General features: G+C 55.8%; 6 protein-coding genes across 6 annotated transcripts; 4 read left to right on the top strand and 2 right to left on the bottom strand.

Annotated features, from left to right (window-relative positions):
* Positions 1–1,007: 1,007 nt before the first annotated feature.
* ACRALDRAFT_1059558 (uncharacterized protein) lies at positions 1,008–6,117 on the bottom strand. Its single transcript, XM_071016057.1, has 4 exons — positions 4,794–6,117; positions 4,454–4,692; positions 3,205–3,803; positions 1,008–3,106 (listed from the first exon to the last, which is right to left on the bottom strand). The coding sequence occupies exons 1-4, from the start codon at positions 5,405–5,407 to the stop codon at positions 1,454–1,456; spliced, it is 3,105 nt and encodes a 1,034-aa protein (XP_070879691.1). The 5' UTR covers positions 5,408–6,117; the 3' UTR covers positions 1,008–1,453.
* Positions 6,118–7,016: 899 nt separating this feature from the next.
* Positions 7,017–9,881, top strand: ACRALDRAFT_1090869 (uncharacterized protein; the record flags this gene model as incomplete). Its single annotated transcript, XM_071019540.1, has 16 exons — positions 7,017–7,759; positions 7,809–7,931; positions 7,993–8,051; positions 8,120–8,148; positions 8,174–8,203; positions 8,339–8,426; positions 8,486–8,499; positions 8,589–8,683; positions 8,765–8,875; positions 8,943–9,009; positions 9,063–9,075; positions 9,117–9,175; positions 9,215–9,262; positions 9,286–9,343; positions 9,425–9,793; positions 9,857–9,881. The coding sequence occupies exons 1-16, from the start codon at positions 7,682–7,684 to the stop codon at positions 9,879–9,881; spliced, it is 1,266 nt and encodes a 421-aa protein (XP_070879690.1). The 5' UTR covers positions 7,017–7,681.
* A 444-nt stretch (positions 9,882–10,325) lies between these two features.
* On the bottom strand, positions 10,326–14,842 carry ACRALDRAFT_2050861 (uncharacterized protein; the record flags this gene model as incomplete). Its single annotated transcript, XM_071021594.1, has 2 exons — positions 10,326–14,368; positions 14,482–14,842. 2 exons carry the CDS (start codon positions 14,840–14,842, stop codon positions 10,326–10,328), a joined length of 4,404 nt encoding a protein of 1,467 aa, XP_070879689.1.
* A 448-nt stretch (positions 14,843–15,290) lies between these two features.
* Positions 15,291–17,201, top strand: ACRALDRAFT_1073572 (uncharacterized protein). Its single transcript, XM_071018120.1, has 6 exons — positions 15,291–15,526; positions 15,619–16,050; positions 16,119–16,183; positions 16,244–16,310; positions 16,369–16,601; positions 16,685–17,201. Exons 1-6 carry the CDS (start codon positions 15,406–15,408, stop codon positions 16,961–16,963), a joined length of 1,197 nt encoding a protein of 398 aa, XP_070879688.1. The 5' UTR covers positions 15,291–15,405; the 3' UTR covers positions 16,964–17,201.
* A 188-nt stretch (positions 17,202–17,389) lies between these two features.
* Positions 17,390–19,133, top strand: ACRALDRAFT_1059564 (uncharacterized protein). Its single transcript, XM_071016058.1, has one exon. The coding sequence runs from the start codon at positions 17,602–17,604 to the stop codon at positions 19,024–19,026; it is 1,425 nt and encodes a 474-aa protein (XP_070879687.1). The 5' UTR covers positions 17,390–17,601; the 3' UTR covers positions 19,027–19,133.
* Positions 19,134–20,377: 1,244 nt separating this feature from the next.
* Positions 20,378–23,329, top strand: ACRALDRAFT_2096058 (uncharacterized protein; the record flags this gene model as incomplete). Its single annotated transcript, XM_071022760.1, has 1 exon — positions 20,378–23,329. The coding sequence occupies one exon, from the start codon at positions 20,378–20,380 to the stop codon at positions 23,327–23,329; it is 2,952 nt and encodes a 983-aa protein (XP_070879686.1).
* Between the last annotated feature and the right edge of the window lie 956 nt (positions 23,330–24,285).

The following is a 24,285-nucleotide window of genomic DNA, read 5'->3' as shown; positions in this document are numbered from 1 at the left end:
TTCCTTCCCTTTCTTCTTCTCTAAACAGTATAATTATACCTCAGGTACCTGTACTTAGGGCGGTTGGAGCTCGAGCTCCTGGACACACACGTACGAAGCCTCCAGTTTTCCTCACTCTCTCCACCTCCCCGAGATTCCGTTGTCGCCAGCCAATGTCAGTACGGCGTCTAGTCGCTCCATGACCACCAAACTGCTCCCCTCTGCGACGAACCACGCGTCTCGTCAGGGCCAATCGACCCCTGCGACTCGCCTCTTCCTTTACGCTTACCCTCCCGAACTCCGTCGAATCCCGAGACTTAGGTGACACCAACGGCACTTCTCGCCAGGATCGACAACGAGGGAATTTGAACCTAGTGTAATACGCCGCACCGTCTGTTCCGCAGAATCTACTTAAAGGGTGAGGCAACTTTCCTGTGAGAGCGGGGAAAGGAGGGGCATTGTGGCACGTTGTCGTTCGGGGATCTCTCGGCATATCATATCGGTGTCGTGTGAGACAAGCACCATCCCTAACTCCACACCGATGAACCAACCTACCTATCTACCTTGATACTCTCGATTCATCTCTGAAACTGAGTGCATAGGTCAGACAGGATCCATCATGTCTTAACCACGTGTGTCCACTCCAGCTGGCCAAATACGAATGGAGGAATACGGAGAGAGCCATCCCAGCTCCTTATACATACGACTGCATCTCACAAGTTCCTCGACGAGACTTGGAGACCAGCCTGGTTGAAGATGATCGACGACCCCCGCTCAAAGCTGTCCTTGTAGCTAGCATCGTCGATGCGCTGGATCTACCGAAGAATAGATCCTTCGAGTAAGCGTAGGACAGACCAGTCGCATTGGGAGGAGAAACATCAGCAGGATATTCATGTTCGACCGATTAATATGCGCACTGAGAGTCGGCGACAGTGACTGACGAGCATCCATTTCCTTCAAGCCAGGGACTACTGGATGCCCCGACAAACAAGCAAGACTCAACAAGGCACGTTCCACTGGCTTCAACTCAATGGCTTAGACCAGACGACTTGAAACAAACGGGCAAATCTCATTAATCTACTAATATCCTCGACGCATCATTCCGTCCATGTCCACATGAGCCACATACATCCACTCCATGACCGCCGAGCCGCGGTGGGTTCCCCCTTTCCCCCCACAAGACATGAAGCTTGACATCCATTTGACATAATCCCAAGAAAGACGTAGGTTCCAGGTTATATATAACTCAAAACGCCCCGAGGCGCGTAGGCCTCTTCCCACTAGTCAACTTTTCAAGTCCATAATATACCCCAACTCCGTCAACGATACATCGTCGTCTCGTTCCCATCCGAGACGTATCAAGGAAACACTGAATAAGTAGATGATCCATGGAAAAGAAAGGGGATAAAACCCCGTAGCCCCAGTAGGAAGGGACAAGAAAATGGTGGAAAAATAAAAAAGAGACGTCAGACAATCAAGCCGGCATAGCGAGCGTGGTCTGTCCGTCTCCCGTCAACCCCTGCGGCGCGGTCAAACCCATGCCGTCCGTCGCCCAATTGGCCGCCTCTTGCATCCCCTCGTCGCTGAACATGTTGGCCATGAGGCCCTCGTCCGTATTGTTCATGCCCTCGGGCGGGAACTGCAGCCACTGGTCCACGTCAAAGTCGGTCCCCGCCACGGCGTTCCAGTCGAGCTCCGGCTGGCCCTGCAGGAAATTCATATCCAGCGGCTCCGGCTCGGGCGCCTCGGATCCACCGCTGGTGCTGGGCGTCGGACCGCCCATCGCCGACTCGAGGTCCCTGTCCGTCGACGGCGGGCTGGCCGCGAGACCCGCCGGGCCCGTCACAGACAGGTCCAGCGCCGCCGCGTTGATGGTCTGCGGCAGATGGCTGGACGGATGGTGCATGGCGCCCGTCTTCGCGTTGAAGAGGGCTTCGGACGAGGTCATGTACGGCGCGTTCTCCGGCGGCGGCGTCTGCGCGCTGAGACTCGAGTCGGCAAACTTGAGGTTCTGCTGCGTGACGGCCACGGCCGGGGTGTTGTTGATGTCGATGGCCGCCTTGTTCAGCGCAGCCTCCAAAAAGCCCGTCGCGTAGTCGGCGGCGGCGTAAATCTCGCGGAGCTTCTGCATGACGCGCATGCACTGGCGGAAGCCACGCGTGGCGCGATCGCGGGACTGGGGGGCCGGGTTCTTCATCTCGAGGAGGTGGATGATCATGGCGGGGAGAATGACGGTGACGCCTGTGGTGGGAAGGTACTTCTCCAATCGCAGCTGGTGGAGCTCCGTCGCCATGCGAGTGATGTGCATGGCAGCATCCCGGACCCTCAGCCGCGACATCTCCTGGACCTGACGGGATGTCGTCGGGGCTTGGTGAGGAGACGACGGAAGGAAGAGCGGCCGGTGCAGAGCCGAAACGGTGGTGTAGTAGACCATGTGCAGCAGGGTGCGCTGGACCGCGAGCGTGGACCTCCCATTCTTGACATCGAGCGGCGTTAGGGGCCGGTACTGACACACGGGCGGCAGGGTTTCGGCCCAGTCCATCAGCTCGAGATCGACCGTCGTCACGCACTCAAAGTTGTCGAGCTTCTTGTTGGGGAAGAGCATCATGGTGCTGTTGACCGTATTATCCGGCCGCACCTTGTCTCGGACAAGGACCGAGTATTGCGCCTTGAGCATGCTGCTGATGCAGATACACAGCTTGGCCTTGGCCACACACATGGTGGCCAGCTCTTGCTGCATGGAGAGGTCGCGGACGAGGGTGCACTCGGGAGGCACAATCGTGTTATCATCGGGAAGCATCTCGATCTCAAAGTCGGCCTCGGTGAGCATGGGTACATCGTAATCCTCATCCTTGATGCGGGTCGGCCGGCGCATGCCCAGGGCGACGAGGCGGTCGCGCATGAAGCAAGACCACCAGATGCGCTTCCACAGCTTTTGCTTGCGAAGGGTCATGGTCGTACTCGCCGGATCGCGGTGGAGGCCAATGGTGTGGGCCAGGGAGATGGCGACGCCCATCCAGTGCCAGGTGTCCTTCTGATCATCGGGCGTCTCGTACCAATATGTCATGAGGAGGAGTGCCTGAACGAGGACGAGGCGGTCCGACTCGTAGTCGAAATCGTAGAGTAACTAGGAAGTCGACATGTGAATATTCCGGTTCTTTCCCTAGGCAACCCACTGCCAGACGACATTTGTCCATCAGAGGAAAAGAAAGAACCAAGACTTACCCTCGTCTTCTGGAAAAAGGATCTCCTGGCCACTTTCCGCGTAGCGTAGCCAGCGTCGCGGAGCGATTTCATATCGACAAAGGCCGTGGCAGCAAACATGACAGCCTGGTAGAGGAAAAGGCTGACCTGCCCACACAGGCCATCGCGGGAGTTGACGATGGAGAGGAACTCGGACAGGTCAATAAGTGGCATGTACGGGTGGACGTATTCGATGTAGGCCTGGATGAGGGCATTCTGGAGCGGCAGATCCGGGAGCGACAGCGCGCCCTTGACGTGAAGGAACTTGACGTCCTCCGAGGCGATGCGCGCCGGAAGCGGCCTGACAAAGGCGGGCAGCTGAGCATGAGCATGCAGATCTGGGTCCTCGAGGGACGCGAGGAACTGAGTGGTGCGCAGGTTGCCGAAGGAGGAGGCCGGCGCTGACGCGGGAGCAGGCGGGTTCGTCGTAGCGGCATTGGTGCCGGGGGGCGCGCCCTGGGCCTGAGCGAGGAGGTTGGCAAGCAGGCGACGGGCGTTCGAGTCGGGGGAGGCCGAGGCGGCGGCCTGCAGCCTGTTCAAGAAGGAGGCTGAGGCGTCCTGTTGATAACCAGAGCGTTGGTCTGCACATGATAATCGGGTGGTCAGTCACATGCACTATTTTTCTCAACAAAAAGAAACAAACTAGTGACATGAACCCTGGCGACGATGACACGCGCCGAGCGGCAGCGCGGGGGAGGGTCGTGTGGGGGATAGCAGGAAGGTTGAGTGTCTCTGCTATTGACATGTGAAAGTGGAACACGTGCTTGTTCTTGTTCCCCAGAGCCACACCGGCGGTGAAGGGGATCGCGACTTTCGGGAGATTGCCCAAAGCGGACAGCTCCGTCAAGAGGTACGTACCCCCTCACCCCTCCTTTTTTCTCCCCAACTTTTCCCCACAACGGCACCACACAAATGTGCACCAAAATAGTAAGTGTAGCGAATGAACCCGTTCGCATGAGGGGTTCAATTAAACAAAAAAGGAAAATTGGAGAAGCTTGCGACAAAACAAGCCGAGGTCGAAATAACGGGGAGGAAAACGCTCGGCTATTTTTGAACTGTGGCGCTTGGCTGATTGTTTCGATAGAATAGAATAGCGCAATGAAAAAGACAAGTGGGGAGCGTGCAAATGGCTAAAATGTGAAAGTAGAGTACGAGGCAATTCAAAGAAAAGCAAAATGAGAGGTAACACGGGGATGCATCCAAGAAGAGAGAAATAAAAATAAAAACTTACACAGCATATGAGGCACGTGGCCATCGATTGTCCCATCTGGCTGAAAGGCATCGTTGCCATTTACAGCCATGGAAGGGGCAGCAGAGCTCTGGGCAGGACGCAAAAGGTCGGCGCTGCTCTGGATATGCACTGGATTGTTGCCTCCATTCATGCCAGGACCCTTGGCACGTAGCTGCTGCTGTTGCTGTTGCGCATCCGATGCAGCGGCCGAGGCATTGCTCGCCGTCAACAGTGCTTTTCTGTAGATTGCGTGTACTCGGTCAGTGTCTGCCCTTAAAGGCGGCGAAGCGAAATGCGACGGAGGGATAAAAGCCAACTCGATGGGGGCAAAATGACGTACTTCCTTCGCCGACTCTCTTGCACGATGCATTGGACGTTATCCCATCGGCAGTTCCCGCACGGCGCGCCCTCGACCACGTCGCACCGGACCTTGCGTGCCCGGCAGCTCACGCACGCCCGGGCCGCCCGCCTCTTCAATACCTTGGATGGGGGCCCGTTGCTGTCGTCGGCCTTTTTTGTGCCGGATGCAGGAGCCGGGCGCTTCTTGTTGTTCGATCTCTGTGGCGGCGACTCTTGTTGTTGCGGGTTGGTTGCAGGGCCTGGGGTAGTTGTTGAATTTGAATTGCCGTTGCTGTTTGCGCTGGCGGTCGCGTTATTCTCGGACTGCTCCCTGCTGGCAGCCTCGTCGTCCGTGTTGCTCTGCGAGGCCGAGCTGCCGTTCCGCGGCTCCACGGCAGCGACGGCTGGTTCGGTATTAGTAGTGGTGGCCATGGTGGCGGGAGTATCGGTGGTGTTGGTGCTGGTAGATACGATGCTATCATCGGCGGCGAGACTGTCGGCAACAGCCCGCAGCGCCGATGCATCTGCGGACGAGTCGAGCTGTAGGTCTAGATCCATGTTCAAATCGAGCTCCGGATCGGAACCCGGCGACATGCTGATGGAGGCGGCGCTCATGGTTTCTAGCTTCTAATCCAATTGGGTTCAAAGAAACTCTGTAGTTCTTGCTGCCGCTGAAACTCTTAAACCTATTCGTGCTTCGCGCAAGTTGATCATGCAATTAACGATGACTGATAAAGATGTGAAAGAGCCGATAGAGCAGGTCGAATCGATCAATCGGGACAGTCCTGACGTATTGCTGTCGACGTCGTTTCGATTCGAACAAGACCGGGTGTTCCTGACCGGCGATGGTAACTGAGATGTACGTTGCTCAATGGCGACGGGCTCAAGGGAGGGTTCCTTGAGTGTTTTGTGTGGATAGGACCACAAACAGCTAGTCGAATGCGTCAAAGTAGTCTGTTTCTCTTTACGGTATGAGGGGCATCCACCCTCGTGTCTCAGCTGACAACAGACGCAAACAGGAGAGGGAAGCCTGTGACGTGGGCATTGGACGTGTCTCGGTCTAACTAGGAGAATCTCGCCAATGCTGTTCAGCTGGGATGAGTCTTGTCGGGGGGAATGCTAAACCTGTTCCCAACGTAGTGGAGAGGCTGAAGTGAGGGCTCAAGTGAGGTGGGCGTCGTTGAGCCCGTCTCTATTCAAGAGGGATGAATGACTTTGTTGTGGTATGGTATCGTTCAGGTTGATCCGATATCCAGACGAGGAGACAACTGACCCAGACTGATGGTTATGGGGATGAAAAAAAGTATTGAGTAGAGGGGCTCCTTGTGTGCTTTGAATGTGGGGAGTCACCAAGTGTTATATTCGACCTTGTTGACCAACGTTGCATTAATTGTATCCGCACCTACCTTCCCTATCCAGTCCGTAGTATCCGTCTCGTGGAGCCGGCGCTATTAGCCCCATGTAAGGTACCTAAGTACCGAAGCTGATAGGAGGTTGAAAGCTTCCTTGGAAGGTGTGACGCTATTATCTTTTGCAAGACTGGGGACAGACGAGACCTCGTGTGGCATTGGCAGAGGTTAGCAAGGGGTGAAATCGAGAAGGTGGGTCCCAGAAAAGAGTACAACGAGTGTACATTACGAAGGCGGCGGCGAAAAAGGAGACAGGGGTCCACCAAGTGGAGTCTTGGCTGGTAGGTACAATGTACAAAGTAGGATTCGAGGTTGTTTCCGTGCGTCCCTGACGCGCATGTGATGTGATTGGACTGGAGATTGAATGCATACGAAGTACACACAAAGAATCAAAGAATTCGCATCATCTGGCACGAGTACTGAAGCTTGAGATTGTACTTACTAAATGCTCAATATCTGCGATTGACCTGTCTGGGGAAGCTCAAGAAGAGAAATGCCATACCAGAATAGCATTCCTCGAAGAATTCAGATAAAATGGTATAATAAAGGTAAACCCGTGCTATGTCCATTCCCATACCTAAGCCTCAAATCAAATGGCAAGCCCACGTTTATTTTTCAGTACTAGTGACTAGCCAAGACGAAGGTCTGGCCACATTTCTCGACGATCAGCCACGGGATATCTCCGTCACCAGGTAGCTATGATGTTTTGTTCAACGCCACTATTCTATTTGATATACCATCTACGTAGTGTATTATTGAAAGGTTATTTGGCGGGTTTCGTTTCTTCTTCTTCGCTCCGAGAGTACGGACAAAACATTCAAATATGCGAGTGTGTCGAAGGTTCGTTGCCCACAAACCTTCCCTTCAAGCTTCCCCGGTTCGCCCGGAATGAGGTCTGACGTCGACGTTGGCTCTCCCCACAACTCAGAAAATCGAGGGGTGAAGGGGGTGTGGCGTTGAGTGAACAGGGGGTGCACGAATAAATACATACAACGTACATGTACGTTGTACAACGGTATGGACAAGATTGGAAATGCGCGCGAATCCAAATGGCTGCCGTTTTCACATGCCGCTTCATCATATCATTGCGGAACAGTCCCCAGACCCTCGTGACAAGATCAAGTTGGCCAAACCAACAATGACCTGAAGTGCATGAAATTGGCATTTCATGGGACGGAAGAGGTGTGGTCACTAATATCACGAGGGAGGCATTGCCTGCAGGCAATATCTCTCGCACTATTTATTCCATCTCATATGCAAGGTCAGCGAAAAAAAAGTCAATAACGCTTTTCTTTCTAGTCCGTGATATAGTGGCACACAGAACCCCAAAATGCCACTGCTGGTCCGCTGAGTAACCAATCAGAGGTGTCTAGAGGTACATGTTACGAGTCAGTGGGGACTATCGGCCGGCCGGGTTCAGGGATAATGATGATCCTCATGATGGACAGGTGTCTTGGGATTGTACTTCGTACTACAACGTATGAAGGTTGATGTTGTTGGGCAAGGTAAAGTTCATGTGCTTACGAAGTTACGTTGTATGCAAGGCATCAAGACGATTGTCATGGTTTAAGGTAGGCCCGAGTAATATCGATCCGACACATCTCAAGTCTTTTACAATTACGATCACGGCGTTGGCTGTGTTTGACGTCTCCATCGAGAACCAAAAGCAACAGACAGAACAGGAGACGGGCATAATGCAGGATTCCGGTGCCTTCCTTCGCTGCCTTGCAGTGCTTTACAACGTAATGAATTGTATAAAATCCGAAAAGGCCACCTGAACTCAACGTGCAGAATGCTCTCCACTCCTATCCACAGCCACTACGCCCACCAGCCATGGCGCAACAAGTTTGGTCGTCCCTCACCGCGACACGGACCAATTAAATGATTCTCCGCAAGGTGAATGACCCACAACGGTCAGTCAGCAGGTCCAGCAAGGGCAGCAAGGGGGTCTGTTGATTCATCATGTGTTCAGTGAGCATCGAGGTCAGGACGGACGATGGGCGTCGGTAAGAGTCGCGGATGTTTTCTAGGGTGTTGATTAGGGTTCACTTGTTGGGCAGCTAATATTTCTTTTCCGCGATTTTTTTTTTGTTTCCTTTCTTTCTTCTTTTCCGTCTTTCCCTTGAACAAACGGCAGCTCATCAAAAGGCGGTATTTTTCTCAGCCTTGCATCCTTATTCCGTCCATGCCGCGAAACCTGCTGGTTGGCCTCAAAAAAATCAAAAGTGACGGCGGTTGGATTTTTTTCTTGGCCTAGGGGGCCGCCTCCATTGTCAAATGTCAGGGTGTCGCAGCCGCGTGAGTCAGAATGCAGGATGAAATTACGAACATTTCCTGCCGCCGGGGAGTTTCATCTACGTTGTAGTGCGAACTGATAAACTCTTCAGTCATCGACTTTGATTCGTGTCGATTGCATGGTCTTTTGGCCCTGGTTCCTGTCGCATCCGAGAACTTGGAACAAGTCCTGTCTAACAGCAGTTTTGTTCTCTTACCTCTCCAAGAATTCATCATCATAAAACCGCCTTTTATTACTGCTGGTGTACAATGTACAATTCAATGAAAGAAGGATCGTGTGCATTTCCACTTTAGGCCTGGCTCCGTTCACCCGGCAAATCGACTAAAAGGCCTGGACCGAGGTCAGCCGGCCCTTGGCAGCAGGTACAAGTGGTACAACGTACTGTGTAGTAATCCAAAACAGTCCAATGCCGCGGCTCCATGCCGTCCTTACTGACTAAGGAAAGTACACCGACCTGCTGGTGACGATCAAGCCGTGCGCATCGAACCGCGTGCGGGGATTGACACCCCCTCGTGGCCTAAAGGGTTTTATAGTCCGACCCCTTGCCTCTCACTGGCTGTTTGAGCCTCGTACGCTGAGTAGCTTCCTTTAATTGAACCCCGCATTACTTGCGTGACAGGGACATGACAGCGGACACGAGTCAAGATTCCAACGCGTTTCCGTCTGCGTTTAGAACCTGTCCATCTAAATAAGCGTCGATCACGATGGCAGAAACAGTCAACTGGGTCTCGCCCCCCGTGAAAGACAAGAAACTTGCCGTCTACAGTAACTGCCGCCCAACCACTCAGCGCTTCCCCATATTCTCCCCATATTCTTCCCCGTATTTGAATTCACCATGACACCGACGTAAACGGCAAAGAGGCAAGAGATGCGGATACATCGTCACCATACGGACCTTTAGCTTCATGTAGTTCATTCCCCTGGCAGGACTTCTTCATATACAGACTCCACCGCCATCCCTAGCACTATGAACACACCAAAAAAAATGCAATATCTACCTAGTCCACATTGGTCTCCCAGTATCACAACACATGCAACGTACCAAGCCATTCAACTACACGCACATTTACTCTCCAATAAGCAACCATCCCCTTGCACGATCGTTCCGTGTAATCCTCGTGTCATCTTGATTCACGGATATGCCCCGCTTCTGTCCGTCTTCTCCCTTCAGGCCCCCAATCTCGGGTCCGCCTGTCAGTCACTCGTGCGAGAAGAGATGGGAGGGAAATCAAATCATGTGAAACCCACTCTGCGGTCCCAACTTCTTGGACCCGACTCAGCAGTGACGGCGGCTTGGTACTTAACCTGCCCCGCTAGCTGCCCGCAATCTCTCGTCCCGTGTCAGATCACACTTTTTAGCACCAAAGCTATCGAGACGAGCTAATTGGAATGTCATACGAAGTACACTAATAAAATAGGGGAGGAAGGGTACATGATAAACGGGCGACTCATCGGAAAATTAACCTACAAGGTATTACTTAATGTGTTACTAAATTCCCCGGTCTACTCCGTTAACCCCAGATTCAGCTCCGAGAATCTCGTCTCGGTGCTCCGAGCCCGTCCGAGAATTCGTACTCAGTACCATGCCCTTGTCACGTTCTTAGGTAAGCAGACTGTCACCGGACTCTCCCCTTTTTTCCCTCGTGATTCTCCGAGAAATTCCGGGTCTCCATGGCTTGACACCGTTCGTCCACTTTGACGGAGAAGAAACACATGCTCGGACACCTCACCTCGGTGTGCATTGTACGTGTGTATCAACAGTAAATAATTCAACAAATACCCAAAACAACCAATAGCTCGCTCTGCATAGAACAACAATCCTGGCCCATCACGCCCTTTCTCCCTCTGCCGTGCCAGCTCCCGTCGTCCCCTGAACCTTCTCATTCACCTTCCTCAGCTTGGCCATGCTCGCCTCGTCCAAGTTCTCGTACCACGTCCTGAGCAGCGCCCCGAACGTCTTCTCGCCCTTGGAGAGCTCCATCGGCGGGCCCCGGATCTGCGGCGGCATCTCCTCCTCCTCCCCGCTCTCAAACACGGCCCAGCTCGACCCGTCGTTAGCCCGGAGCCCGAAGCCCCGGCCCTGCATGGCCGCCACCGTGAACTGCCGGAGGAGCACGGCATCGCCCGGGTGCACGATCGGCAGGGCCGTCTTATCCGCCCGGAAGATGTGCACCAGCGTGACCTGCGTCGGCGCCACCGAGTGGTCGGTGATGTTGAACGCCAACATCATCCCCCGCGGGCCTCCCTTGGCGCGTTTCGGCTCCGGCGGTTCCGTCGTCACGATGCCCATCACGTCCACCGTTCGGCCCGGATTGTACCGCAGCATCCTCAACGTGACGCAGTCGGGCACATCAACCCGCATGGATTTCACCAGCTGGACCTTGCTCGCGGCCGATGACGACGAACTCTCCTCGGACGCTTTCCCCCGCTTCGCCCGTGACGGCGACTTCAATGCCTCTTTTGCTAGCTGAACGCTCGTGTCCTCGTCCAGGTCCGCAGATATGCTCCGGTGATGGTTGTGTGATGCCGCGCGCGTAATGCGAACGTTCTCCGGCGGGGTCTGGTCGGGGACATGGGTCGATCGTCGGGATGCGATGGACGCCCGTGCCAATTGAACACTGGGATCTAGCTCCTTCGACCCAGCCCGGCTTTTTCCCTGTCCTCGCCTCCTTGTCGAGCGGGGTTTGGCCGCAGCTGTTTCATCAATGCCTCGGTCGTCACGGGAGAATGACGTCGTCGCTTCTGATAGAGGTGGTGATGAGCCGTTAGACTTGCGTCCCTCACGTTGCGAAGGAGGTGGACTGGGAGTGTTCGCGCGCCGGTCAATGTCTCGCTCGGGGGTCTTCGCCTCCTGAATCTCTTCGGGCGCAGGAGGCTTCGGCACATCAGCTCGTGCAGCCTCGGGGTTCTGCGAGTTGCCATCACTGCGATTGGGCAGATCATCTTCGGCTGCTTTGCCCGAATCTTGCCCGTCGGTGCCATTACTGACATCAGCTTCGCCGTGAGAGATCGTGCTCTCGTGTACTGGCTGAGTGGCCACAGGAGTAGGCAAGTGCGCTTTCTCGTCCTTGTCGCTGACTTTGCTTTTCTCTTCCACTTCCCGCGTCGATTTGTCTGTAGTAGTATCCATTGCCGCATCTTGCTTATGCTGGGATGGTGGCGGTGTGGCATGCTCCGTTGGAGAGTTGCTTCGGCTCTTGGTCTGGTCGCCCTCGTCGGCATCTTTCATCTCAATGTCCTCCTGGGTCGCCTCCCCTTCTCGCACTTGAAGACCAGGCATGTCCCTGGAGTAGACCGTGTCGCTTTCCGCAAGTAGTTGGGCATTAACAGCGTCCATCTCATCGACTTGCGATGCTGCGGAGGCCTCAGAAGCCATGCGAGTCTCCTTTACCACGACCTCCGAGGCCTCCTCCACCACAGAGACTGCCGCTATGGCGTCGGTGTAACGTGTCGTAACAGTATGGCTGGACTGTCTCATCGAGACATCAGAATCTGTTGCTGGTGCGCTAGTGGTTGATGCCACAGTCAGATGCTCTTCCGTTCGGATCAACTTCAAGGCTTGCGAGGGCTGGATGGGGCTCATGATTTCGAGGTGCTCGTCCTGCCGCGGTGAACTTTCGGCGGTATGAAACGCCGTCGTCTCTGGGCGCGGGCTGGGCTCTCGCGGTTGAGCTGGCGACGGACTTTGGTCCACATTTTCGCTGCTCCCTTGTCTGGCCCTCTCAATTGAAGCCTCTGAGGTGACAACCGTAGGTTCGTCCGGTTTATCCGCAGAGCCGGCATCTTCTACAGCCTCGCCGACTTGGTGTTCGTCGGCTCTCTGCTCGTCGGTTCTCTGCTCGTCGGTTCTCTGCTCGTCGGCTCTCTGCTCGTCGGCTCTCTGCTCGTCGGCTCTTTTCTCGTCGACTGCTCTCTGCTCCCTGGTTTCCTCAGCCGGGAGTCCCTCTTTTCTGCCACTCACTTCTTCCGCCTCAAGTTCTTCCTCGTCGACTTGCTCCCCACCGTGATCTGCTTCACCCTCTTCGACTTCTTCACCCTCTGTCCCCTCAGACTCCCCAGCTCTTTCGGGGACGGAGTCTCGAATGTCGTCGGACGACCCGTCAAACTGGGAAAAGCGGGGGTCTCTCGTCGGTGCAGCTACCCTCGGAGCTGGAGGCTCTTCGTCTTCATCCTCCGAATCGGACAAGAGACTGATAACCTGAGGAGGTCCCCTGGCTGCGGGCGCCGGAGCAGCGGCAGCGCCATCTTCCTCCTCGCTCTCGTCCTCATAATAGCTCTCGTAGTCTTCGTAACCACCCTCGTCCTCTCCAGACCCGTCCCCAAACTGCTCCACGTCCTCGTCAATCTGGTCGTCTTCATTGCCCCGGCCATAGGGGTCAAAAATGTGTCCCTCATCCTGTTGGCTGTAATCACTCTCAACGTCGGAGCCGTCGTCGTCATCCTGGACATTGCTCAGATTAGAGTAGTGTGTGATATCGTAATCTCCGCCGGCGTCACGCCTGGCATCCTCCACGAACACGTCGGCTCCGGCGGGCACAGTCATGTGCTCGCCATCGCCGGACACAGTCTGATTGATGTCGCCGGTCAGGAAACGCTTCTCGGCATAGGTCTGAGAGCCAAAATTTTCTTCTGGGCCGCCTCGGTCCTCGGGTATCTCGTCGCCTTCAAGTGCCGCATCAGCTGGTTCGGAAACGCTTTCATCATGTTCGCTGGAGGATTGTTCGTCCACGACTTCTGGAATGTCCCCTTCATTCACGGGCAAAGCGCCATCTTCCTGGGGTGATCGGATTGGTGTCTCAATAGGCTTGGCTTCTTTGGGGATGTTTGAGTCTGCAAATGAAGCCGAGACCTGGCCCCAAGACGGCTGTTCCGGTTCAGCGATGTGATCAACCAATATCGTATGTCGGCGTCCGTGTTGGATGTTCTGCTCGCTTTGGGGTTGCCGGTCCGCCAATGACATGTCCTCGGATAGCGGTAGCTGGTTGGAGGGCGTAAAGGCTTGCGAGCTGAAATGAGAAGTGCCAAAACCAATGGAAGGAGAGTGGCCAGTATGTTGAGGCTCATGATGCGGCATCGACGCCAAGTGATTCTGGGCCTCGTTGGTGGAGCGAGGGGCCTGTGGCGACTGCTCAGAGTGGACCGACGAAAGCCGACTCGAAGGCTTCGCGAACGCTGGTACCAGGAAAGATTGCGAAGCTGCCGACTCAACCGGCGCCTCGTTCGGCGCTCTCCCGCTAAAGACTTGAGGAGAATCGAATGGCGTCACAGCATGCCGAGACGTGAAAGCATCGTTGGACGGTTGCTTGCTTGGTGTATGGAAGACGGAAAGTGAAGGGTGAGAAAATCGCGCCTCGGCAGCTACTGACACCTGCCTGGGGGGCGTGAAATCGAGTTCATCGGTCTGACAGCCGCCGTCAACCATGGCAGGTCGCAGTCGTGGCGAAGGCACGGAAGTGCCATCATCGACCATGGACACGTCACCTCCGTCGCGGGTGGACGGTCTTTCAGGGCTAGGACTCGGTGACCGGCTCGTATACCTCCAAGATGTGCTGAATCGTGGGCGTTTTCTCTCTCTACCCGTACCCGCCATGTCCTCCTCGAACGTATCCATGCCACCTTCAAACAGCGACCCGTAGGACACGCGTGCTCTTTTCAGAAAGGCGGGCGAGGCGTACTCTGACGATTCTAGAAGGGTGTCGTTGGCCGGCCTCTTCGCCGGCGTGAGCCCAACGGACAAAAAGTCCCCATTGGTGGCAGCGGTGGTTTCGGGCAAGGGAGTAGTATCCTTGGGGTCGGAGGCTGGTGTTGGAGGTGCAGGCGTGGGTTCGGGTTCTGGGAGCGCTGGGGGATCCGAGTCGCTGACGTCAATGTCTATGAGTTTCGTTTCGCTCGAGTCCAGCTTCACCTGCACGAGAATTAGCCATGGCGAGTCAATGTAAGTGACCGTGTCAGGGTACATGCTGCTTGAAACAGGAGCTTGTTACGAAACTTGAGCTGCCAGTCGAGTTGTTCACCCGACAGGGGCGCTCGCGGATCCTTGTCGGCCCATTCAACACCATTGAGGCTCAGGGTAATCTCGTCGCCACTGTTCAGCCCGGCATCGGCTATAGCCTTTGCGGCCGGGCCGCTGAATTCGACTCGAACTTGGCCCTTGTCGCGCCGAAGCTTAAAGTCGATCTCGGCAAGGACAAAGGCGGCAACATTGCGGTAGGAGCTAAACGGCCAAGTGATTGTGATTGCGCCGCGAATGACGCGCGAATTGATATCGCTCAATTCAGGATTCAGCTGTGCGATGGAGGTGGTCACCCCGGATTGGAGCTGGGAGCTTGGACCTTGCGCAGACATTGCGCCATGGGTTCCGGGAAGTGTCAAGCTCGAGCAGTTCCGTGGTCGCCCTGAATGAAATAGCCGTCTCTAAGCCAACATGTATTTGTTTTGGGAAGACAAGTCGAAGGGAAGGCCGGATAACTTCGCGAGGTAGCCAGAGAGGATGGCGCTGAGCAGGAGAGTCGAGAGCTGGAGACGTCGGCGCTCTCACATTTGACTCGCGTAATTACAAAGTAATAATTAGACCACAGCTTCTTTCAAGTGACGGAATCCTGGACGCTAACTCTATCACGTGAAAAGTCCAAACCTTGTCTCCGATAAGATAAGAGATATCCAAGTCACGTGACTCGCGCGATTCCGATAAGAACTGCAATGTGGAGACCCGGCGGATGGTGGGGTCGCGGGGCAGGAACTCCGTTGCCCATATTATGGTCGACGGAAACCCCGCGGTCCTGAAATGTGAGTCAGGGCAGTGATTCCAGGGGATTGAACCAGCGTAACGCGTCCACCGAGAGCGATTCTTTACAAAGTTTTACCAGCGTACACACGATTCTCGAGGACAACCGAGTCGCCCCTTCACCATGGCACCGCAGACCAAAGAGGAGAGGCTCGCTCTCATTAACGAGAACCTCGAGGAGGTCCTCGACCCGCAGATTATTGAAGAGGTCTTGGATTCGGGTCGCAACCCGAAAATCTACTGGGGTACGCTTCTCACGCTCTTCCCTCTTTTTACTCTTTCGTTTTTATCTTTTTTTTCGGCGTCATAATACTTACTAGAAACGTCAACCCTGCAGGAACCGCCACGACGGGAAGACCTCACTGCGGATACTTCGTCCCTGCCACCAAGATTGCGCAATTCCTTGCAGCGGGGTGCGAAGTCACGATCCTGCTCGCCGACATTCACGCGTTCCTCGACAACCTCAAGGCGCCGATCGAGCTCGTGAACCAGCGTGCCAAGTACTATGAATTCGTCATTACGGAGATGCTCAAGGCCGTGGGCGTGGCGACAGAACAGCTCAAGTTCATCCATGGAAGCTCGTTCCAGAAGAGCCCCGAATACGTGATGGACGTCTACCGGCTGAGCTCGGTGGTGTCAGAGCATGACGCGAAACGCGCCGGCGCCGAGACGGTCAAACAGTCGAACAATGCGCCGCTGAGCGGTCTTCTCTACCCGATTCTCCAGATCCTGGATGAGGAATACCTGGATGTCGATATTCAGTTTGGAGGTGGGTGTGCACTCGTGTCTCTCGCTAGAAGTGGCCTTGGACGCTAAAAAGAAGAAACCTCTGGCTAGGTCGCGATCAAAGGAAGCTGTTTGTAGCAGCCAAGGATTGGCTTCCCAAGCTGGGATACCGCGAGGTGTGTAGTCTCGAGGCGCGCGCCGTGTCCAGGAAGCGACTGCTAACATCAGTGTCCCAGCGTGCTCATTTGATCAACCCGATGGTGCCAGGCCTCCAGGGGGGCAAGATGAGCTCAAGTGACGAGGGTAAGTTCCTTTTTGTTTTCCCTTTGTCCTCACAACAGTAAACTTACAACGGCGACAGACAGCAAGATTGATCTCCTCGATTCCCCCGAAACCATCACCAAAAAGGTCCGCAAAGCCGAAGCAGCGCCCCGGGTCACCGAAGGCAACGGGCTTTTGGCCTTTGTCGAATACGTGCTACTACCCACGTCGGCGCTTCTCGGCCAAAAAGAGTTCCGTGTAGAGCGACATGAGCAAGAGCCGCTCGTTTACACAGAACCGAAGCAGATGTACGAGGACTACGCGAACGAAGTGGTAAGTTGGGTCGAAAATAGAATTTTTCTCTCATCATTTGCCCGTGCTGACGCTCTCTTCTCTTCTCTTTTCCCCTTTTTCAGCTCACGCCCCAACTGCTCAAGCCGGCCCTGTCCAAGGCACTCATCGCGTTGACCGCGCCGATCCGAGCGGCGTTCGAGGCCTCGCCCGAGTGGCAAGAGGTGACAACAAAGGCGTACCCGCCACCTGAGGAGAAGAAGAAGAAGGTCAAGAAGGTCAAGAATAAGGGCACACACTACCCCGTTCGGAAGAAGGATGGCCAGGGCCAGGATGGGGTACCGGCGGCAGAACAGCAAGCAGCGCAGAATCAAGAGGCAGGGTCGGAAACGCAGGCTGCATGATCTTGTATGTGATCGTAAGAATAGAAAAGGCGTCAAGGTAGAGAATTCGCTTTATGGTCTGGGTCGAGGTCAGGGAAATGTAAAGGTGGACGCTCCACTGCATATGCCGTGCTTGTTGGTCCGGGATGATGTTCTGTTCCTTGATACCTTGTGCCTCCGTTGGGGTTAGTGTCACCAGAAACAATACCAATGGACATGATGTTAACGGCACGAATTGATTTGGGAGACCGATTTTCCGTAATTTGCTTGACTCGTCAATCACCAAGGGATCGACTCATGGTATTACTTCGTACCTACCTATTCGTACACGTGTACCTACGAAGTACTTCGCAGAGTACATCATTGCCTTCCTTAGTCAGCAGGCCGAATTTCAAGTCCCGGTCACCAAGGGCGGGGATCACCGTGTCCAGCTCATCACACGACTAACAGCCTGAGAATTCGTGGAATTTCGCCGTTAGACTAATTCATCATCACATTGAATAGATATTAGACAGGCGAGAAGGAGAATATCGGGCGACTGGTTCTATATATTTGCCTTGACTGAAGCGCGAGACACGTCACCCATTTCTGGGCTCAGGCGACTCATTCTTCACCCCTCACGGCCTCACCGGGGCATATGGCGCTCATATCGCCCGAAAATGGGATCGTCTATCGGTAGAGATGTCGCTGTCAAGACCATCGCCATCATCGGAGCCGGGCCCTGTGGCCTCTCGACAGCCAAGTACCTGTTAGCTCGGGGCTGCTTCCAGTCCATCGTCATCTTCGAACAACAGGCCGAAGTGGGCGGCACATGGCGCTATAGCCGGGAGACTCCCAGGCCGTCCCCGGTCCCCCAGACCGACCCGTTCTACGCCCCAGATCCACCTCTGCCGCCGGAGAACGACGGGAAAGCGCCCAGGTACACGACGTCCATGTACGAGAGACTGCACGCCAACATCCCCAAGACGCTGATGCAGTACCACGACCAACCGTTCCCGGAGGATTCGTGGATATTTCCATCCCGGCAAGACATATTGCAGTACGTGGTGAGGTACGCCGAGGACATCCGACACCTCGTCAAGTTTTGTTTCCGAGTCGACAAGGTCTCCCTGCGGCAGGAAGACGGACGAGACCAATGGGACGTCCAGGCCGCCTCGACCATGACGGACGAGACGTTTACGGGGACCTTTGACGCCGTTGTGGTCGCCAACGGGCACTACTCCACCCCGTTCATCCCCGAGGTCGAGGGCATCGAGGCCTTCAATGCTGCCCACCCGGGCGTCATCATGCACTCGAAGAATTACAGGGTCGCCGACCAGTTTGCAGGGAAGAAGGTGGTAGTGGTGGGCAACGGGCCGTCTGGGCTCGATGTGGCGCGGCAGATCAGCGAAGTGGCGGCACGGACCCTATTGTCGGTCCGGAGCCCGACGCCGGCCGAGAAGCTAGCGCACGTCCGAGCGGGCGAGGTGGCGGAGATTGACGCGTTCTTGCCCGACAAAGACGGCGACGGCGACAGCGACAGGCGGGCCATCCGGCTCAAGGACGGAAAGGTGGAGGAAGGGGTGGACGCGGTGGTCTACTGCACGGGGTTCCTCTTCAGCTACCCTTTCCTGCCGGATCTCGCGCCGGGGTTGCTGACGAGCGGCCGCGGCGTGCACGGGCTCTACCAGCACGTGTTCCTGAGGCGGCACCCGACGCTGGCGTTCGTGGGGCTCCTGATCAAGGCGGTGCCGTTCCAGGTTTCCGAGGCGCAGGCGGCCGCGGTGGCGGCGGTGTGGGCTGGCGCGTTGCGGCTGCCTCCGGTGGAGGAGATGGAGGCGTGGGAGAGGCGGCTGGCGGAGGTAAAGGGGGAAGCGCTGCATACGTTTGCGAAACAAGGGGATGATGGGTTCTACATCAATGAGCTGCACGATTGGGTGATGACGGCGTCGTCGCGGGGGCGGAAGCCTCCGTATTGGGGGGAAGAGACCATGTGGCAACGGAGCATCATAGCAGATGCCAAGATGCGATTCGAACGGGAAGGGGTTACAGCGAGGACTCTGGCGGAGCTTGGATATGTGTTTCCAGGGCGTTCTCCGACTTGATGGGCTGATAGACGAGACAGATATTCGGACATCTAGACGTATAGACTCCATTGAATCAGGTGTTTTGTAGATATCTTCCCAGTGGATATTGTCTAATGAGAGGCGACGTACCTTGGAACTCCGTACTTCGTACCTCACCAAGAAGAGCTACGAATATGTACCTAGGTACGTGCTTCTAGATCCACGATACCATCATGCACGTCGTTGTACCTGAATGACGTACCTATACACCCGAGGTCTATCCAGCTCTTGTTGCGTACCGAGTTGGTAATCGAACAGGGGCCCCTGGTAAAGCCGAACCGATAGGCCAACCAGAGTTCTTCCCCAAGAAGATCCCGCCCGGTTTCTATGGCGGCGCAATATTAACTACAAGTATATGTACATGGCAACCGCCATTTCAGATTAATAACACAGCAAAACACCATTCGCTGCCGCTGGGTAGCAACTTCCCACCTTTGACCTACCACCTCGTTTCTTCTTACCTACTCTTCCATTCCTTCACCAGCTATTTTTTCCGATTCTTTTCCCCTCCCCCTCCCGTTTATCGTGTCTTAATTTTGTCTTGCCCTTGTCTTGCTCTTTGTCTCCCTTTTGTTTGAAATCTTGTTTGAAATCAGAGACGCCGCATCGTCATTCATTCGCTCGTTCGTCAAGGATCCCCCTCTTTCTATCCTTCCATCGCGTACCATTTCGCATTCGAGCTCTTTCAACCTCATCGTCATCGTCATCGCATCCTCATTCTTGTTGCGGCCTTGGATCACAGACCGGCTCAAACAGGATCGTCTCTTTGGTAGCCGTTACCTCCCGACCAAACAGTCTATTCTTCCACCTCGGCGAGATCCGCGTCAATCGACACAGCCAAAGCTATCGACCTGGGTCCTGCGACTACCCGACATCGCCGGATCGTTCCTTGTCCTTTCATCTCTTGCCCTTGCTCAACCAAGGGTCCGTCATCACCTTGGTCACACGACGTCGGGGACCTGCATATGCACAACACCACTTCAAAGTCGGAATCTTGACAATCCGACCTCTTCATTTTCTACGTCCTCTCCTCGTTGTGCCCGGGCATCCATATAGAGCGTCATCCCCGTCAGCAAATCGCAAACCCTACCATAATGACGGCCACTCCAGACCTGTCACCTCCGTTTGTAACTTGAACGTCTGCGTCTGTGACAGCCAGCGGTCGTTGTTGCCCGCTCGCATCTCCACTTGAGCTCGACACAGAAGAAGCATGGCTCTGGTCCCGTTCACGCCTTGACAAGCCTCTTCATCGGCCGAATCATGCCTCCTCATTCTTCCGCAGAGACCATCAATCAGCCTTACTAACGTACAGCAAAAAGAAAATCTCGCCATGTCCGATCACGCATCTACCTCTATCCTCCCCGGCCCGGGGCACAAGCTTAAGCCTTCCTCCAAACGCCAATACCGCCTCTCCAGCGAGCACTCCCCCACACGAACCCGCATCCACGACGACCTCCTAAGCCACCTGACCCCCATGTCTTCAGTCGATATTCTGCAATACCCCACCCCGTCACTCAAGGCTTGCCTCGACGCATCCACCGCCAACGAACAAGAATTTGCTATGCGGACGGCCGTAGCCAGCCAAAAGATATATGAGTGGCTCGACGAGATCTCCGAGTGGCCTTGGCCCGCCATCGGTGGCGCGGCCGGCTTCGAGACGCCTGTGGCCAGGAAATTGAAGCTGTCACTGAAGAGGCACGACCCGGAGCCAGTCGACGGAGACCAGGACCAGGAATACTCGGGTTGTCTCCCCACCCGGGACGTCATGCAATACAAGCGCAGGCTGGACGAGATCTCCCAGGGCCTGGAAGAGCTGGAAGTCGACGAGATCAAGACCCACATCCTGCACAATCATATCCTCCCGCTTTCCAGGCCCGGCACCCCCATGTCCGACTGCAATCGCTCCGTCGTATCGCTCTCCGCATACAACCACCTAGACGACCTGACTGCCGTCATCACCGCTATCATCGTCCAGGCCCTGCCTAACCTTGCCCGGATCACCCGGCTATTGTCCGTCTGGCAAATCCGTCTTGACGTCCTGCAAGGAATTCCGTCGCTACTCTCCGCCCTATCCGACGCCGAGGTCGCACTGCAGTCGGGATGGAACGTCATTTCTGCGCCCGCAAAGAGGCACTCCATAGCAGTAACCGGAGGTCCAGGCGCCTCTGGGCACCCGGGGACCCCTGCCGCTTTGACCGAGAAAGACTTTGCAGTCATGAAGGCTGTGCTACAAAAGACCATCGCCACGGCCGCTCGGATCATGGATGCCATGCTTGACAGCCTCGAAGGCGTGCCAGACACTCTCCCGGACTCATGGGTAACCCGCATGGACAACCTAGAGCATGGTTACGCTGCTTGGCATGCCGCTTGCGAGGCGAAGATCCGTGGCACGGTGTGGCTTACTACCGCGCAAATCGAAGAGGTGAAGAAGACGAGGCCCATTGCGCCTGTTCCCATCTCCATCGCACCGCCAGCCGAAGACACAGCCGAAGGCCAAAGCGATGGCGCGCCGCTACCGAAGACGCCTGTCAGGAATCGCGAGCTCGGTACCGATACTGATACTGACGCCGTTGTCGAGTCGGGAGCCCACACGCGGACACATTCGCTCTCCATCCCAGCGCCGTCAGAGTCGCGGCCGGCACATTCCCGTCTCCATACCCCGGTGTCTTTCCACAGGGGGGAAGCCTCTGCATCCGAGGACATGGATCCCGTCAAAGGCCATGTGCCGGCACCGGCGGTGGTTACCGACTCAGACGCCGATCCCCCGATCCAACCTGGCTCGTCGCCTGTCGACGACTTCGATGATGATAGCCCTCACAGCGGAGCAGACTCTGATGATGAACCCGAACTCCCACCTCTGATACACGGGAGTCGCCGGTTTAGCGGATCGTCATACTCCTCGACCGTCATTCACGGTCAGACAAGCCCGATCGCCACCAGTGATATGCCGGAAATCTCAGCATCCCCGCCTCTACCACGCGACAAGTTCGACCCCACTAGGGCTGCCGGCGTCTCTCTCCTGCCTCGACTGCGCATCGCATTAGGCCAGGACGAAGTAGAAGCCGAGCCCGAACTCGCCCGCCGCAAAAACGACTCGGAGATGGGGAGCCCTGCCAGCCCTGGGAGCTCACCCCCTACGTCGTTCCGATTCCGGGAGGATAGTGCCCACCCACCAGACGATTCTGCCCTAGAAGCAGATGACCTGACCTTCAACTCCCTCCTAGACCCGCCATCGTTCATCGAAGAGGACCTGGGCGAGTCGTCTACCATTCTGGAGGGCTCGTCCATGATGGAGGGTTCATCCATGGTTTCGGACATGGACGGGGATGATCAGTTCCAACAGCAGATTAGCCACGTTCTGGATTCCATCCCAGCCAACATCAAGCTGGCCGCATCGCCAGCCAAAGTCAACCTCAACCCCCCGCCTCCCGACTTGCCTGCCCTCAGGATCAAGAAGGGGCCCAAGGAACCCGCCCGCCGTAGTGCGTCTGGGCTCTCGTCCCGTTCTTCCACCCGCGCGTCCACCCCGGCCTTTCTTCTCGCCCCTGCGTACGGCAGGAGCCGGCGGCCTCGGCGCAAGGGCCAACAGGAAACCAAAGTCTACCACCTGTCCCGCACCACCGGCGAAGCGCCCATCAAGCTCCTCATCCGCTGCGTCGGCGAACACGGCGAACGTGTCATGGTCCGCGTCGGGGGCGGCTGGGCCGACTTGGGCGAGTACCTGAAAGAGTACGCCTCCCACCACGGTCGCCGGTCGGCCAACTTGGACTCGGCCAAGATCGAAGTCCGCGACCTACCCCGCGTAGCCAACTCGGGCCGCGCCGCCACGGCCAGCCCGCCCGCTCGTCCCGCCTCGGCCTTGGACCGCTCGCCCATGACGCCGCTCAACGTCCGGAAGACTAGGAGGTCGTTCGGTACCACCGGCCCCGGGGAAGATTCCGCTCTCGCCGGCACTTCGGCCTTGCGGCCTTCGGCTTTCCCCCGGACGCCCGCCTGGCCGCAGCCGCGGCACGATGGCAAGGGCAACGAGGCGCCCCTGTCGGACGAGCAGGGCAGGTCCATGTCCAGTTCCCGCATCAGCTGGGGCGAGGACGACGACAGCTTGCTGGGCCTGGCGGGGCCGACGGGCCGCAAGGTGGAGATGAGCGAGGAGAGCCGCGCCTGGGTCGAGAGCGTCAAGGAGAAGGTGCGGCTCGCCAGCGGGGAGCGCAAGCCCGAGGAGGCGAGGTTTGGCGAATTGGGCCGCGTGGGCGCCACCAAGCGGCTGTTCCGAAAGAGCTGATGAATACGACCACCATGACCGTCAGGGACTCGTCCCCCCTCCAACGAACCCGTTACGGATACCCGGATTCCGCGAACATGCCCTCTGATTTTATCCATTCATTCACTCTTTTACCGACAATCCGCGACAACACCCGGATTTGGAGTCTCAGACGACTCGTAACATACACTCACTCACTCATTGAAGGACATAACATTGTTTCCTCTTTTCTTTCCTTGTTGTTTCTTTTCTGTTTTTCTGTTTTCACTGGATTCATCGCACTCGAGCCATAGGCACGGCACAGGCCCTTGGCGGCGGCGGCGGATTTTGTTGGCATTGGCATCCAAATACCCACAGGTTTTTCATTATTTCCATGTAGTCCATCTTGCCAGTCTACCTGTCGAGAGGGGACAAAGTGGTCGGCGAAACAAGGCTTTTACGACAGTCAAAGTGGAAAAAGTAATGCACTCAAGAGGCAGAATCGGCGTCGGAGTAGCTAGGTCAGAATGAGTAACAGAACATTCCAAATTACGCCGCTACATCTTTGCAACCCATGTCTTTTGTCACGATAGCAGAGAGAGCAACTGTAGGGAGGTAACGTAGAAGACCCATTCATTAGCGGTCCAAGAATTCCAAGAAACTATGCATGGTATATCTGTGAGACACATCGAGGACATCGAGGACTGAAGCGCCCATAACCCTCCGTAGCAGGACGCACGGAACCCAGTCTTGACCTGTAAATGACAAGGAAGAAAAAGAAAAGGACGAAAAACAATCCAGTCGTTGAGCCCCTTTTGGGATTCATCACAGCCAAAAAACGCCGACATCTTCCCAAGAGACGTCAATCCCGGTCGGTCCTTTCCCTCGCTAGTGTATAAGCATCACGTGACCGAGTTGGGGGCTTTGGCCCATCGCTCCAACTTTTTCTTCACATCTAAGCGCAGCCAAAACAGCAAAAACCGACACACACCACATGT

The sequence above is a fragment of the Sodiomyces alcalophilus genome, assembly GCF_042370955.1.
Source record: "Sodiomyces alcalophilus JCM 7366 unplaced genomic scaffold ACRALscaffold_1, whole genome shotgun sequence".
In the NCBI taxonomy this organism is placed as follows: Eukaryota; Fungi; Ascomycota; class Sordariomycetes; order Glomerellales; family Plectosphaerellaceae; genus Sodiomyces; species Sodiomyces alcalophilus.
This window is presented reverse-complemented; position numbering and strand designations above follow the sequence as displayed.